Raw genomic sequence first — 18170 nt, 5'->3', positions numbered from 1 at the left:
CTCTAGATGAATTTCAACTGTGTAATTTCTACATGTATAATTATTTCTGCTAAATTCAATGGCACTTATTGCTCTCTAAATATGTATTGGATTGTAACTGTTGTTTTGCCCTTAGTATCAAATGTAACAATAGAATAGTAAGCTGCTAAGAATAGTTGTAGTGACTTGTTTCTATTTGAAGAAACGGTTCATTATGCCAAGATGACTTCTAAAGTGTAAAAAATTAATGCCACAAATTTGGCTTCAGTTGACTTTTCTTCCTAAAACATTACTTAAAATTAAAATATCATTGCTGATTTAAAAACTGCAAGAATTCTCTTTATTTTATTTCTTGTTAACTGTGTAGTTAACAAGATGTATGAGTATGGCAACATACATATTTCTTAAAAGCCATTGCTTCTTTGTTTCTGAATTCTAAATGTTAGCAAAATGTCGGCATGAAATACTAGCAGCTGAATAAATCTGGCTCCAATCCCCATTTCTAGACTGAATCAAAATGAACCTTCCAACAGGAATTCTCAAACTATGGATCATGCCCTCTCAGATTAAGCATCTGGTACAAACATGATGACAAAGATAAATGATTGTCACTTTGCAGTTGCATTATTTACATGTGGGTTCCATCTTGGATTAGATAAGTGTATCACATGGTTAAGGTCACTCTGTTACAGGACACATTTCAACATCCCTACACATTAGCTCATTGGTAATATGACTATGCTAGCAGGAAATTTCAAATGAATTAAAACATCTAATCAGGTTTATGCAGATCAAGGGTGAGTAGTATCAAACTTCATCTATGCTCTGTTCATTTTGACTGTGCATGTCTACAATAAATAGAGGGCAAAAACATTCAAAAACTTCCATGATATTTAGATTAAATTTTATTATAAGTGGTCTATTTATCATTAATGATAGTTTCATTTATTTTAGGAGATCCTGATATTGCAACAGTGAGGACCAACAGTGAAAATAATCAATTAAAAATAATATGATTAAATCATGTAAATTAAACATGGTTAAAGCAGTTTTCAATGTGTTTCCAATTGAAACATTGTTATAAGTTGTACTATATAGTCTGATTCTGAAATTAAAAAGTAAGCAACAATTTTTGAGTTCAGTCTCAAAATATATATTCTGAACTGTACTGTTGTTACAGCATAGTTGTACAATGATTGCATAGTATTTCTCCATGCTTATATGATTTATTTTGTGCTATTATAGCAATACACTGTAACAGTGATTTTATGCTAAAGTGATACAACTAGGAGCAATTTCACATTAATGATATATATGTGCTGTAGTAATACCTCTTTCAAGATCCTATGGTTGATGAAATCAAACAACAACAAAACAAATAAATAGATTACAGAAAAGGCAGCCAAGGTAAGAGGGCAAATTAAGATAATTAAACTAAACTATTAAAAGTTTAAAAATATACGCACTTGTGACCAATCTCATGGGCTATGGTAAAAGCAGAGCCAAGGCCAATGTCTTCATTAATACTACAGCTCCGTTCAGGCTCACACATTCCAGCAACAGAGGCCAAGCCTGAACAAACAAAAGGAGACACAAAGGGTCATGCCAACGTGTTTCAGTCTTAAAAGCTTTAGTTATAAATGCCTGGATTCTTTTTAATAACCTCCATGCCTAAAAGCAGCAGTTGGCAAAAGGTTAACTTTTTAGCCCTTGCAAAATCACTGGGGGGAACTTCACTTTGCCGGCTAGACATTGATATTTTTTGAACTGCAGTCATTGCTGGAAAATGTCTAGACTAGGGGTTAGATTTATAAATTTTGCTTCTGGTAACTTGGGACCACCTAGTAACATGAGCCAGGAGAGGGAATTCAAGCAAGCACTTCTATTTTAACATTTTTGAGGTTGCAGAAAGCAAAATGTGTCCATGTTACTTTTCCAAACAGAATGGTTTTAAGTTTAGTGGGTTCATAAAACATACAAGTAACATTTTAGCTACCCCAAAATCCCCAAGTGGTATATTCTAGAGAAATTTTATGAGAGAAAAATAACCCTCAGTACATCAATTGCAGAGAAAGAAACATTAATTTGTATTCACTATCTTGTTTTCCTTTTATTACAGCATGAAACATGTGCCTTAAAAAATCTAAAATGAATGAAAAGCTTCAGACATTTACATATGGAGTATTGTACATGATATACTTTAATGCAGGACTAATCAATTATCGCTACTGATAATGGATCTGCAACAGCCTTAGTGATATATTTCTCAGAGTACTGTATGCTTATCTGGAAAAAACATTAATGTACACTCCTAGGGATTATATGTGTGCTGCAAAAATATTGTTACAGAATACTGTAAAAAGAATACTTTTAGAACTCAAAGCAATGTGTTTGTAAAGAAAAAAAAATAAAACTAATATTAGATCCCTCTTTTCTATAGGAATAAATTGCAAGTATTTCATGGTTTCACTCTAGCTTTATATCTTCAAGGCAGATTATTATAATTCAGGATTCCAACTGGTCTCTCCAGATGTTCTGCACTATCTCTCCTATTTGCTTCAACTAGCATGATCAGTTATGGAAGCTATGGTATATAAAATACCAGGAAATACCTAGTCTGAGAATAACTTGTATAAAACAAGTTAGAAAATATTTTCATCTCAACCATGCATATATCCTCTCTGTTAGTCATTTCTTACCCCTTAATTCCCTTGGTTATAATTACAGTATGCAAAAAGCTGTTAACTGGATGCATGCATAGCATTATTATCTGTAGCTGACCTAATTCTCTGTGTTTTTAAGAATTTTATATGCAGAGATGATTTCTATTAGCTTCCCAGCAAATAGATATGGATAAGAGATAAAGATAGTCTGATGTTTTATCTTCAAGTATATGTTTAGTTTACATAACTGTCACTGGCTCCAGACTAGGGCAAAATAAAAGTAATCAAAACAAGCTTTGCTAAAGTAGATGGAAATTATTTTTAACCAACTATAATTTCTGATAGAAAAAGGTTACAATCATGTTTTCCTTCCAGTAATTTTAAAGATAACAAGATAACGATAGCATTCAAATTTCTAAATTCTACCCGTTGTGACAACAGTATGTATTGATGCCTTTTTCTTCTACAGTACAAATAATATCGTTAACACTTTTAGAATATAATGAACTCAATTCACATTTATAGCTGAGGACTGGAATAATTCCTATAATCATGCTAAAAAAAACACCAACAAACCCAACAAATGATGAGTTCTAAACCACTTTATTCAGACTATTGTTTTATGTTTCCTCTTAGGTCTATCTTTTTTTTTCTCTGTTCAGTTTGCTCTGCAAAGTTCTGAACTTTGTCACTGTAATTGTAATCTTATTTCTTTCCTCTTTTTGCTTTATGTACCTTTTTTCTTGGGACTGATTTTTTTTCCTTGCAATATGTAGCTTTTTTATCACTGAGGGACATCTTTGTCAATTAGGAGTCTGTAGTTCCCGTACAATGCCATGGAAACGCTTCCAACTCTAGGTGGTGATACTATCTTATTCCCAGACCATCATTTATGCAGTCTTATGCCACTGTTTTCCATAGTACAAAAACTCCAGAAGTCATAAAATACATGTAATAGGTTTTTTTAAAACCCCATTATGTACTTTTTAAAAAACTCTACTAATTACTGCTACAGTATGGAGGAAGTGCGTCTCCTGATTTAACGTTGCTATAAAGCATGTGGTAGATGTCATCATAGCTGGCAGGTATAATTACAGCAGAAAAGCTATGTAAAAAAAACTTTCTTGATTCTTGGTTTGAGCAATTGAGTTATATGTAGAAATTAGGCAGGGAAGACGTAGAGTTCAATGCATCGAGATTCAGTATCTTCTAAAGTCAATGCAGTGCTATGCTGCATCAATAGGGGGATAGTATCAAGATCAAGGGACCTGATAGCATCACTCTGTAGTGGACTGTTGTAGCTGTATTTGGAATACTGCATCCAGTTCTGGTCATACCAATACTAAAAAGATGCTGAGGCCTCAGAAAGAGTGTAGAGCAGAGCAAACTGTCAGGCAAAAACAAACAGAACCACTCATAAAGAGTCTCAACAGTAGCTTATTGCTAGTCAACTAGGTTACAAGAATCTTGCCAGACTAACTCCATTCCTTTGGGAATGGCAAGTAAAGGCTTCAAGGATTCTGGGGAGGTTTGATCTGTACCACTTACCGCAGTGCAATGACTCTAAACCTGCCCCCCTCTTGACCCCTTCCCCTAGTCTAATTGGAGATTCCACCACAGCAACAAAGGTAAGAGGTCTGGAAGCTAAATGCTATGAAGAATGGCTAAAGGAACTAGATATGTTTAGCTTATTAAAGTGAAGACTGAGGGAGACATGATAGCAATTGTCCAATACTTGGAGGGTTGCCACTGGCATGAGGATATTGATTCATTCTCCATAGCACCTGCTGGTAAGACAAGAAGCAAGGTGTAGAAGCTTGTCAGAAGGAGCTCCAACTTGAAAATAAGGAGGACTTTCCTGATAGTGAAAACTATTGAGCAGTAGAAGAGCTTGTTTTCTGAAGTTTTGGATGCTCCATTGCTGGAGAGTTTCTAAAAAAGATTGGACAACCATTTGTCCAAGATGGGAGGTGATGATTCCTGCTTTGGGGCAGAGAGTTGGATTAGAAGACCACCAAACACTCTTCCGGTCCTATGATTCTATATAAGTACACTCAGGAAGGTGATCTAGTGACCTGCAAAACAGGGATCATGTGTGTCCTATGGACTGCAAAATAAAGGGCTTGAGATATATTTTTGAACTTTTGTATTATCAGGAAGGAGGGATATATTGCTTTTAGATGAGAGCCAGTAAACCCTAATAGTTTGTAAGAAAGAGGAATAAAACAAAAAAGAAGAATTAGGTAGAAAAATTTCACATACAAACAAGAGGAGACATTTGTGTTTCTGACATTAAAGAACAAACATCAGTCCACTTTTCAGGTGAGGAACAGGACAGGAAGATATTTAGGGTCAAATGGATAGAAATGATTTAGCAGCAACTCAAAAGGAAGGCATATGCTGGTGTAAAGACAAACAATTAGACTACCTATTTCATTTCAAGTTCTATTGGAATTCCAAAAGCATATATACATTATGTGGCAGACAAAATACTGACACTCATCAACTCAGTTATATTCACCTGCTTAGGATTGAAATTATATCTAATAAAAAAGCATTGGATAAATTTAGGACTGAAAGCCGGATGTTATTTTTGCAGTATACTAAAGCAGAGGTCCCCAACGTTTTGGGCACCAGGGACTGGTTATGTGGAGAGAGGTTTTTCCATGGATCGGAGAAGGTGTGGTTTTGTGTGCTGCCTGCATCTCACGGATGGGGTTTTGCTTGTTTGTGCGGATCAGCTGCATGTCACAGCCCAGTACTGGTCCACAGACCAGGGGTTGGGGACCCCTGCACTAAAGGCTATCCAGCCAGAGGTTCAATAATACAGAATTTCTCATAACTTGTTATTGAATGGAAAACAAACTGTGCTGATAAAGGAATATCCAATTAATTATTCCCTTGTTTGTATTATATTGTCCAAGTCAAGATTTTATATGTGACCTAGATAAAATAATAAACAGATTGCTCATCGAAACTAGATAACATGGGAGGAATCAAAATTCAGTTAACAATTTTGGATCAAGATAATAGCATGAAATTCAATAGCATGAGAAAATGTGAACTTTATATCAAAAATATCAGATGCAAACATAAAATGAGGCAAGTTGGCTAGACAGCAGTATTATGTAACTTATTTAATGTCTTAATGGATTGCAAAGAATTATAAGAAGTCCTTAAAATAGCTAAAGAAATCTGCATTAGCAGAAATAATGTGGCATTATGAAATGAAAAGCAAATGTAATACAAAACAAGTGAACTGTGCACTGAGAACTTCCGTTATATATTCAAGATGGACAGTATTTAATATTTTATTGTTATATAAATGTAGGGGTGTGGGTCTATACATATGTTCTATATAGTATGTTTTAGGTGTGTGTCATGTATGTGTTTCACTTTGAGAGCGGGCAACTAAATTTCATTTTTGATGTGTGCCGTTGTGCCCACAGTAAAAAATGGCAACAAAGATCATATTATCTTATATTCTGTTAAGTAACACCTTTTAGTCAGTAATAACAGTGGCCTGTATTATAGTTCTATACACTTAGCTAAATCCTATTAAATTCAATAGGATTTCTGTATAGATTTGTGTAATTTTTCTGTTGGCCTTTAAAAGTAATAAACATATCTATTTATCTCTATACGTTTACATTGTACAATATTTTACAAGAAAATGCTATAATTATAAATCACTGCATGAAGAGCTACTATAATGAAATAGAACAATAAATGAACAAAAGCTGATAAAGCTGATATAATAAATGCTACTGCCAAAAGATACACATATGTATGGTTCTTGAAATCCAATTCTTGAAATATCAAGCTAGTTAATACTAGTAATAGGAACTGGTAGAAGATCTTCTACTCTCATCTTTCATATACAGAATATACTGGCTGTCAACGCTGCTAGCATTGGATGTTCCTGTTCTGACAATTGATGAAAAGGCAGCCATTTTCTTTATTCCTTTAACATGCTTTTTCTTGCTTTTAGAAATCAGGTGCAGTGTGGGGGGGTGTTGGGATGTAAGCTCAGCTAGCCATAATAATAATGCTGCTGTGGGAACTCAAGGACGAGCTGATAACATTTTGGTGGGCTCAGTGGCGTAGCGTGGGGGGTGCAGGGGGGGCCGGCCGCACCGGGCACAACATCTGGGGGGGTGCGACCGGCGGGCTAGGGCAAGGCTGATCACGAGCGAGCGGTATCTGTGCCTGCGCCGACACGGAAACGCTTCTCTCTCCGGGTGGGGGAAGGCTCGGTGGCTCCCTGGGTCTATATACGCCTCTGTATGCGCACGCCACCGCGCGCTCCCGCGAACGAGAAAGAACGGCAGCGGTGGCGTCTGTGAGCCTCGCCAGCGGCGGCGTTCCTCGGTGTGGGCGTGCCTGCGTCTTTGGGTGTGAGGCTTTCGGAGAGGCTGCCTTTGGCTCCTGGTACTTGCAGCCGGTGTAAAAGAACAAGTCTGTGAAAGCGGGCGTGAATTTCAGGGGGGTGGGGGGACGGGAGATCGCGGGAGGCTCGATTCTTCTTACGCCAGGGGGGTGCCAGGCGTGCGGTGCAGTGCAAGAGCGAGGGGGCGCAAATTACTTGCCTTGCCCCGGGTGCTGACAACCCACGCTACGCCACTGGGTGGGCTCAGCAGCTAAGGAGAAAACCTGTGCTTTAAGCTAATTGGGGAATGTGTTTTATGACAGTTTATTGGGGGTGGGAATTGTACTTTGTTACTTTGTATCCGGGGGAAGGGAATTTAGTTTTTGGGTTCAACTTGTGCATTCTGTTATTTATGTCACTGTTAACCGCCCTGAGTTCTTAGGGAGAAGGGTGGTATACAAATCAAATCAAATCAAATCAAATAAATAAATAAATAAATAAATAAATAAATAAATAAATAAATAAATAAACAAACTATGTAGTGCCGATACTTTGTTTCCCAAATAAATGTTCTTTAAGGAAGAATTTTGCCTTGAAGTTCTTTTGATGGGTTTCATCTGTTGGAACCATGACATTAAACCCAAAACTAACATTTTCTACTTTAAACGCCTTGGGGTCCTAAGCTCCAGTCACCGTTCCTAAGTATAGGAATAGACTGACAGAGTCGGGTAAGATCTCAACATGGAGAAGGAAGGAGTGCCTGGATCCAGCACCCCGGCCATGGCTGCAGCCTCAGTGGAGGGAGAGCAAGCCAGTGCACTGGTGGAGAAGGAATCTTCTCAGGCCTTACAGCTGGGGGCGAGACCCAATATGCGGGAGCTGATCTGGTCATCAGAGTAGACCCTGCCCTCCAAGCCCCTCGATACAACCCCGCCAAATGCAAGAAGTTGATTTGCAAGAGGGAACCTCTCAAGAATTGTGTTCCCCGGGCCACTAGAGAATCAGGAAATCGATGACTACTGAGGACACCGGAGAATGGAAGTACCTGTCCACAGCCTGTAGCCAATTGGTGGAGAAGTTGGTGGAGAAGTTGGTTCAAGGGGCTAGAGATGAAGAGTGGGGAGCAACAACCCTCTCACTCTTCCCATGCAAGTGATCATGATGATCAGCGGAACAGATGCCAATCCATGGCTAAAAGAAGCCCCAGCTCCTCCTGGGGGCACAAGTGGCTTCCCCGTCTTCGAAGCCACCAACATTAACCTCCAGCCCTGCAAGGAGGGACAGTCCTGGCCACCACTCTGAACATGGAGGCCCAAGACGTTGTCGCTTCTCTAGAAGCCCAGATCACCACAGGTACCATGAAAGCTCTGTCACTACCATTGGGCAGCAACAGGTGAGAGCACCATAGCCATTGGGGCCCCTGCAACAACTGGGGATGCCGCAACCACCACCGCTGGGAGGTCAGCCACAGCAGTGGGGCTGGTACCAGCTTCTAAATGTGCAACAACCGCTGGGAGGCCTGCATCAACTACCGATGCCGCAGCCACTGACAGGAGGCCAGCTATAAGTGGGAGCACAGCAAGAGTGCGGTTGGTAGCAACCTCTGAATCTGCTGGGGGGCCTGCAGCAACTGGGGATGCCACAGCCACTGCTGCCATTATGTCAGCAGCTGTTAGGAGTGCAGCAGCAGTGAAGGTGGCAACAGTCCCTGAATGTGCAACAACTGCTAGGGGGCCTGCAGCAACTCAGGATGCCGTAGCCACCATTGGGAGGTCGGCATCCACTGAGGGTGCAACAGTAGGGAGGCCAGCAACCGCTGGGAATGCAGCCACACTGGGTGGCAGCAACCCATAATGGCACCACCCCTTAGAGCAACATTTGACCCAGAGAAGCTGATCTTCTTCCTCAATCAAGTACGTTCCCACATGAATAGCAACGCCAATTTCTACCCAAAACCAGCTGCTACGGTCGATGTGGTCATGGCCAATTTGGAAGGGGAAGCATCTGAATGCCTAATGAACAAGCGCCTGAGTTAGGGAACCTCCATCTCTTCCTCCTTGGATTAAGAACCAAGGACCAAGGACCCATCCATAGCCTTCAAAGCGGAGAAACAAATACATAAAACAAGACAGCAGACCTGCTCTGGAATACGTATGAGAATTTCATAAGGTAGCAGGTTGAATAGAAAGGTGGCCTGAACAGTCCCTAGTGCACCACTTCAAGGAGGAGCGAGATGATCACCTTTCCCAGGCCTGCATCTATCAAGCTGTCCCTAACCTATTGCAGGAGTGGTACCAGGCAGCAGTAAGGTTGGACGTCGAGCTGGCTCATTATAAGAAGGCACCTGGGCCTCTCGTAGTATCCAGTCAGACTCATTATGAAGTGAAGCATATTCTGGATTCCTAGACTTTTTAAAGGAAAGTTACAGTACTTAGTGCAGTGGAAAGGATATCCATTGTCTGAAGCCACATGGGTAAAATCTAGTGATGTAAAAGCTGAAAGGCTCATTAGTAAATTCTATGAGAAACACCCTAAAAAACCAAGGGGCAACTCCTAACCTATGATTTTCTTTGAATTGCAGAATTTCAGGGGGGCCAGATGTCAACGCTGCCAACGTTGGATCTTCCTGCTCTGACAACTGATGAAAATGCAGGCATTTTCTGTATTCCTTTAACATGCTTTTTCTTGCTTTTAGAAAAAAGGTGCAGTGGGGGTGGGTGGGATGTAAGCTCAGCTAGCCACAATAATAACGCTGCTGTGGGAACTCAAGGACACGCTGATAATGTTTTGGCGGGCTGAGGAGCTGAGGAGAAATCCCACGCTTGAAGCTAATTGGGGAATGTGTTTTATGACAGTTTATTGGGGATGGGAATTGTACTTTGTTACTTTGTATCGGGGGAAGGGAATTTAGTTTTTGGGTTCAACTATATAGTGCCGATACTTTGTTTTCTGAATAAATGTTTTTTAAGGAAGAATTTTGCCTGGAAGTTCTTTTGATGGGTTTCATCTATTGGAACCATGACAGTGGCTTTGTAAAGATACCAAACTACCTCATATTAGCTAGGGTAGATACTATTCCAAATAATGATTTAACAATATATGCACATAAAACTCTGTCCTCTCTCTTATCAGTGCAAAGAAAGCAGAATAATAAAGGTGTGATGCTAAACAGTTCATTTATTTAAAGTTGTACATATTTTATACTTATCCTTTAAGTCTGTTAATAGTTGGTTTAAATAATGGTAAATGATGAAATAAATGAAGAATTAATCCTGGCTGCTGTAATGAAGTATAGTTTAATTTATTCCTAGATTCATCACAGTGGGATTTAATAAAGAATTCTTACATCAGGATGAAATATGATGACAAGTGCCCTCAACAAAATAATATTCGAGTGACAAACTTGAGATATAATCAAAGGAACATGTATGTTTTTATGTATCTGGCAAAATATTATCTTCTTTCTGCTGACTTTGGAGTTACAGGAAGGTCTGACAATTGCTGCTACTGCTGTCCTACTCTTTTTATTTACGTTTGCAGACTCCTTTTCACTTTTCTACCCAATTTCAGTACGGGAATTCTTGCCACTTGCAAAATAGTTGCCCCATGCTCCAAATGACAAAGAGAAGGGATGACAATATTGTGAATGTGGAGGACTCATATCCTAATCATCAACTGGGACAGAATGTAACTCTTGCACTCAGCTTTCAGGATAGTAATAGTAATGATAGTAATAATGCAGCTCTGTGAACATAGTGAAATCCTGTAGAGATTGAATTTGTGAACTCCTTTCCATACACCAGCAGAAAATGGTCTTTTGTACGTATTTAAATAGCTCAGAAAATTCTAGACAAAGAATTTAGGTTTGAATGCAGAGTTTAAAATCAGATCAGACCACCTGGCCCATGTAGTTTCCCAGGTGCTAGGCAGACATGTCTTCCCAAGTAAGGAAATGGGGGGAGGGGGACAAAAATCTGTCTAGAAACAGAATATTTATCCTTCCCACATATACTTAAGCTTCACTTAACAGTGAAACAAGAATATAAATAGGAGTGAAATTTCAGGATGATTCAGTCATTAGGAGTGGCAAATTATAATTTAAAAGCAGAGCAAAGTGACTTAAACATAAAATGCATGCAGGTTTTCTGAATACTTTATGAATGCTAGCAGGTTTGATACTACAGCAATCATGAGCTGTTCATATTTTCTAAAATATAACAATTTTACAATGTACATTTTGATTTCTAACAGTCTTTCCTAAGGGTTCATTTTGTATTATGTGAAATGTATCAGACTAATCTTCATAATGAAGAAAGCAGTATAAGCTTCCCTTTTCCCTATGTTGTTTTGATTACTTCTAAGCCAGTGTTTCTCAACCACTGCAGGCTGGAGAATTCTGAGAGCAGACGTCCGCTCATCTTAGTGGCTGAGGTTGAGAAATACTGTTCTAGACTTTTAAAGAAATCCAGCTACTGAAAATAATTAATAATAAAATTTAAAAATTCCCTTTTGAAAGTAAAATATATTTTAAAATCTATCCTTATGTAAACAGACAAATAATAGGGAAGCCATCTTATCTGTAGAAACATTTTAAAAATAAATACTCATTCAATTTACACTATGAACCTTACCCAGAGTTCCACAAGGCTTGTTTTTATATGTGCAGATGTCATATCTGTAAAGAATGAAAATAGATATATTTATAAGAGATGCCTCTTAGTAATGTTGTTTTTAAATATTGATCACATTACTGTAGTGAAACTGCAGTTGTCAGACTGTAATCATTGTAATTATGTGCAGCCAGCTGGAGTGTCAGCCTTGCAATCTAGTATAAACTACAAGCTACAATATGCTCATAGCCTCTGACCTGAGGCCATAGAGAGACCTTCTAGGAAGAAAAAGAGGTTATAGTGGATCTTTGTCATTTCTGGCCTTAAAAAAACAGCTTATCATTTTGTTACGAAGTTATAGCCATATGTCTGCAAAATATTAGTATTTCAACAGGAAAAACAATCACTATTCTAAATCTATTAAAACTATTCCTTCATAAGTACTTTAGAATATTGAGTGGTAATGTTTTATCTTAATATTTCACATTTTGCTTACTTTTTAATGTAAGTATTATCTAAAATAGCACCTTATTAAATAATACCTTAAAGAGATAATGACTGGCTGCTGATTAGTATGATTCATGGGTAACAGAATATCAGTGAATTACCTACAGTACCAGCTCATCCCCCACTTCCTTTTACTTTAAAACAAATCATATACATATAACATGGAGATTGTCCTGTTATGCTCTGAGTGCAGTGGACAAACATTTTAACCAAAAGCATTTTAACTTTAATAAATAACATATACAGAACAAACATTATAAACATTAGCTGTATATTTAATATCAACTATATTTGAGTCATGTAGTTCAAATGTTAGCAAACTAATGGTTCAAATTAACAGAGTAAAAGCTTTACAAATGCAAAAATGCTTGATATATTACAGTGAAACAGATAATGAACTCAAATATGAAAGTAGACTACCGAGTGTATGGAAATTATAGGATAAATTAAAGAATTATGATTGGGAAACAAGTATTCCATCTCAGAAATAAAAAAAAGTTTTTTACTGTGTTTTTTTTCCAGATTCACCCTTTATTGTTATAAAAATTGATAAGAAATTACATGCAACTGAGCACTGGATACTACCTATGACAAAGAACAACACATTAAATAAAATAACATATTGGGCAATATTTTGCAATTGAGGTTTTTATATGGGAGCTGAGAATCCAAACCAGCTTCAGCTCATTCTGACCTGCTACATTCATGCTGTTTGCTCCATGCTTGTGAATTGTTTCTACTACCTATCAAATAGTAGTAAATAGGGGTGCACAAAACATCCCCAATTTGAAAGATTCTGACCTTAATTTCATTATTATCAGTATTTCTAGCTTGAAAACAGATGAAGATATTTTATTTCACACTTTTAGAACGTTTCACAATCTTAGCAACTTTAATGTGTAGACTTCACTTCCCAGAATTCCCCAGCCAACATTTTGGCTGGAGAATTCTGATAGTTGAAGTTCAAACATCCTAAAGTTGCTGAGGTTGAGAAACACTGGTTTAGAATATTGCACCATCCTCCTTCTTGGTTTTAATTTTAGTTTTTTTTAAAAATTAACCAAACTTTTAACGCTAAGTTTTCCCAGTTGAAGCCAGGATGGTCTAAAACAGATTACAATTCTAAACAAACTGAACATTCAGTAATTAAAATGCATAATACTAAAATCAGAAAACAAAAGCATATCCCATACAATTAAAACATTTATGATGATAAATATATTTAAAATTAATATATTAAACAGTTAAAACGCACAAAAGAATAAAAGCATGTTTACCTAGTAACATAAACCAAAAATCAATATAATTGGTATCCCACCCACCCCAAAAAAGGTTCCCTCTAAAAAAAACCTAGTATGGTCCCATGCTATAAAAGGCTTTATAGACAAATGCCAACTTGAACTGAAACCAGAAACAAATCAAGAATCAAGGAAGAGTGGCAAGTCATAGTATTGATGTCCCAATCAATACTATTGTTTTATACTTTCCAAACCCTTGTCAAGCACAGTCACACATATAACTCAAGAAGTAACCATGGCATGCATTACTTTAATAAGATTATATTTATCTAGGTAGGACTATAACTGGTAGGTTTGTCAACCTAAACTGGTAAAAGATACTTAATATTACAAAGGTCACTGATGCTTCTACTGACAAAGATGAATTTAGAGTGTTTCAAAGCTGCAAACTTTATTCTTTAGAGTGAACCGTATCCATTTTCAAAAACAAAAAAAAGGTTGAACACTACCCACATTGGTAGATGAATCATCCACTAACAACATCTATATTTTGTTCTGAGTAAATGACAGTTTGTTGGCCATTATCCAGTCCATTACTATGGCCATGTACTGATTCAGTATTTCCACTAATGATAGAGAGACTGAGATGTTGTCGTCACTCACGGAAGATCTTCACTTCAAATTTCCAAAAGACCTTACTTAGCAGTTTCATGTAAATGTTAAACATGGGACATAAAAGAACCTTGTAGAACCCTATATTGTAAACACCTTAGACTTGAGCAGAAACCTTCTGTCAACATTTGTCCAGGAATGAATGAGCAGAACCACAACAAGACAACATTTTCTGCTGTGGTGCTCACCCTCAGGAGCATTGTTCCCTGAAGTTCAGACTTGCCCCAATCTGCTGGCCTTTCACAGATACTTAAAGAGCTGGTTCTGTTGTTGAAACTGGGGCTATGATTGGTGAGGATGAGCCCATTTCTTGATTATATTGTTATTAATCTGACAACCTACTATCCTTGAATTTACTGTATATTTGTTAATCACTATTATCCCAATGACAGTGACAGTTCAGGTGATCTGGTTCTTTCCAAACCACAACTTTTCAAGAATCACTGCCGAGAAGCATATTACGTGAACATTTAATTCACTTAATATGGTCCTCAGCAGAAATTTTTGGAAAATTGTGGATTGGAAGGAGCAGATCATCTGAATTGTCACTATGTTGGCAATAATGGTAGAAATTATTTTGCCTCTCTTTATATTATGGCAGATCAACTGCAGGCAGTAAAGTGTACGATGGCTTTATGGTTTCACTTGCTATATACTTCCAAGTCCAAGAAAAACACCAAGAGAAAAAGCCCTGTTTGTTGGTCTTGCTTTCTGCTATAGACAGGGAAAGAAAGTACCTATGTTTACTAAATAAAGCATGGAAAATGTTGTAATGCCATCAAAATATGTTCTATTGAATGTGAATATATTCTACCACCTTGAATTCCTGAACAACATAAATAAAGTGAATAATACATTTTCACAAGAAATAAGTTAAATGTATAGCTACAGAGTCCATATATTTGAATATAAACATAGAATATGCCTGTTTATTTCCTAAATAACAACAAAATTCTTCAGTTTCCCTTCCCTTAAAGTATGACAGAAAGGGGATAGGAAGTATTTGTTTCCTAAATAACATTATCTTCAATTTATTTGTATGCCAATTTAGACTATGATTTGTTGAAAAAATAGAATCAAATTACAATATATGCTCTTATTTATTAAAACAAAGTTTACTCCAACCATTATTTTTAAATATAATGATAAACTATAGTTTCTGTAAAATAGGAACCACATGTTTCTTATCTCTATTTTGCAACTCTGCCAGCAGAGTGGAAAAGCATGTCAGTTCAAAGTTTGTGCAATGTTATTCATATAATGTTAAATTTTGAACCAATGGCCCAGTTTGAATATTCAGTTCTTAAATTAGCAAAGTGACAACTTTTTTAAAAAAAATAGTTTGTTTGTGTGTTTGTTTGTATGTTGTGCTTATATTGAAAAGAAGGTCACAATTTTTTTTTCTTCCCAGCATTTCCTGCAGTTGCAGGACCTGTATTTTGACAGGAATTGACACTCTACTAGCTTGTTGCCCAAGCTTGATATTATGGGCTGAGAAAGACGGAGTGACTGGCCCAAAGTTACCCAGCTAGCTTTCATGCCTAAGGCAGGATTAGAATTCATAGTATCCTGTTTTGTAGCCTGGTGTCTTAACCACTAGACCAAATTGGTTCTTGAAAGTCACACAAAAATACCTCCCTTGTGTAGCATATATATGAGATATTTTGCAGTAAGCAACAATTGAAAGTTTGGGTTTATCTTTTCTATGATATCAACTTAATTTTTCCTTTTGTTTAATTACATTGGATAATTTATAAACTATGTACCCCAGTCTTGTGATAGTCCTTCAAGGCTAACCCTAGACAAGAAGCACAAACCAAAAATACTAACACTATCTTAGCTGTAAGATTATCATAACTTGCAAGTCTGAAAGTATCTTTTCCCATCCTTACTTTTATTCCCCAGACTTTCTTCATCCCCATCCTTCCTTTGCACTCAGATTTTGTTTATCAAACTATTGTCTAGGTTGTGCTTCTTTGTCCTGTTTCTCAAGGTCATTCTCACAACCCATTATATCTTGCAAAATATGCCAATGTTACCATATTAAAAGCCAGTATTTTATAGTGGTTGCAATGCTAGAGTGGTACTGGGAAGACCAAAATTCAATCCATCTTTACCCCCAGAAATTTTCTCTTTTTTTTTAGAAAAACTCCCTTTCTTTTATTAAATATTTTTTAAAAGAAAAAAAAAAGAAAAAAAAACACAAAACTATAAAAGAAAGCAAAAACCTAAAAAAGAAACAAAATCATACTAGGTGTATAGTCACATACATAGATATATATAAAGTTGTATAGTAAACTTTGCAATAAATGGAAACAGTAACTACAGACAAAATGTATATAATATTTTTTCCCAAATGGAATCAATTGTTGGACTGTAGAATTATTTAACTGAAGTATTAATTTTACTACTTCTCCATTTAATCAGGTATTTTTAAATAAATGTAAGTTAATCATTTCTGAAATATCATTTTCACTGTAAAAATATAATGTAAAGTCTACTGAACATACAAACAAAAAAAGCAAAATGAGAAAGGAAAATGAGATATACACACACAAATGATGGTTATATAAAAAGATGTTTCGAAGTTAAAGAAAGCAAAACAGATTAATATATACATTTTAAAAAGGCATTCTAGCAGCCCCCGTCTCCTCCTATTTTTCCCAGCCAGTAATTTTTATACTATGTTTTGGACAATATTAATAAGTTTTGTTTAGATTATTTTTACTATTATTTTTTAAGCTCCGTTTTTCTTCAAATATCATATTTCAAGTGTCTGAATCTGCTTTGCTGTGTAACGTGTTGTATATAAGGAAACCATTTTTTTAAAACTTGGTTAGAGTTCTGCTGTGAATTTATATGGTGAATTTTTCCATTGACACCTATTTTTAAATTTCATTATTTTTATTGACAGCAAGTTTTCTGCTTTTCAATATTGTGCCCGATTGATTCTTAGCATGTACCATAATAAATTCTGGTGCTTTTCATTTATATTATCTGGAAACATATTTTGTAAATTATTTGTGGTTATAGATCAATGTTATTTTTAGAACTGTCTGAATATTTTGATCTATTTTTTTCAAATAAATTTTAGTCTTTTTGTATCATTACCATCCAATAAAGTGTTCCTTTTTTGTTGTAGCATTTTCAGCAGAAGTTTACTGAATATATCTGAATCAGATTCTGTCTTTGCCCAAGTGAGCTTGCAGGGTTGTTATTGGGGAAAATGTGAGGAGGCAGTGCTATGTATGCCACACTGAGCTCCGGAATAAAAGATGCAATATAAATATAACAGATAAACATATAATATTGGTCATATAAACAAATATGTATTTGAATAAATTGGTGAACAAGGAGAACCATAGTAAAATTTATTACAGTAATAATTGTTTTAAATAATTTAATAAAACAGAAAAGTTGCAATTAATTTTATTACTGCTTGTTAGTAAATCTCATCTTCAACATAGTATTTCTCATACTTTACATACATATTAAAAAATTCCTATTTCATTTATTTATATATTTATTTTAATCCCATTTATATCCCGCCCTTCTCCGAAGACTCAGGGCGGCTTACAATTTAAGCACAAACCAATGTGCTTAGCAATAGCCTTCATTCTGTGTATATGCCTGCTTATTAGGGCTTTCGCCCCCCCCCCACCAAGTGGCATTATTACAAAGTCAGCTTATTGCCCAAACAATCTTGGTCCTCATTTTACCTACCTATTTACCTATCTAAAACAATATCGTTCTTAATCCTCTAATTTGTATGTTCATAAATAATTCTATCATCCAGGTATGCTTTCAATCTTTCTTAAGTATAAGAAACCTCAAAATTAAATATATTAAGTACCATAAATTCTCAATGCAATGAATTGAAATTGGGCAAACTCTGGGAAGACAGGGGAGTCTGGCATGCCTTGGTCCATGGGGTCCATTTAGCGACTGAACAACAACCATAAATCCATCTTTTTTTTTAATCCCATTTATATCCCGCCCTTCTCCGAAGACTCAGGGCGGCTTACAAGCTTAGCAATAGCCTTCATTCTAGGTATATACCTGCTTATTAGGGCTTTCGGGGGGGCCCAAGCGGCATTTTTACAAAGTCAGCTTATTGCTCCCAACAATCTGG

General features: G+C 36.5%; 1 protein-coding gene across 1 annotated transcript in view; it reads right to left on the bottom strand.

Annotated features, from left to right (window-relative positions):
* Positions 1–18170, bottom strand: part of ADAMTS6 (ADAM metallopeptidase with thrombospondin type 1 motif 6) — a 151235-nt gene that overhangs the window by 81413 nt on the left and 51652 nt on the right. The window contains exons 8-9 of the mRNA XM_083356960.1: positions 11643–11686; positions 1446–1551 (exon numbers count right to left, since the gene is read on the bottom strand). Of these exons, the coding sequence (XP_083213086.1) occupies positions 1446–1551; positions 11643–11686 (150 nt within the window). The remainder of the gene's footprint in view (positions 1–1445; positions 1552–11642; positions 11687–18170) is intronic.

The sequence above is a fragment of the Vipera ursinii genome (genome assembly GCF_947247035.1).
Source record: "Vipera ursinii genome assembly, chromosome: 2".
NCBI lineage: Eukaryota > Metazoa > Chordata > Lepidosauria > Squamata > Viperidae > Vipera > Vipera ursinii.
Note: the sequence above shows the minus strand (reverse complement) of the source record. Positions and strands in the feature narration are given on the sequence as shown.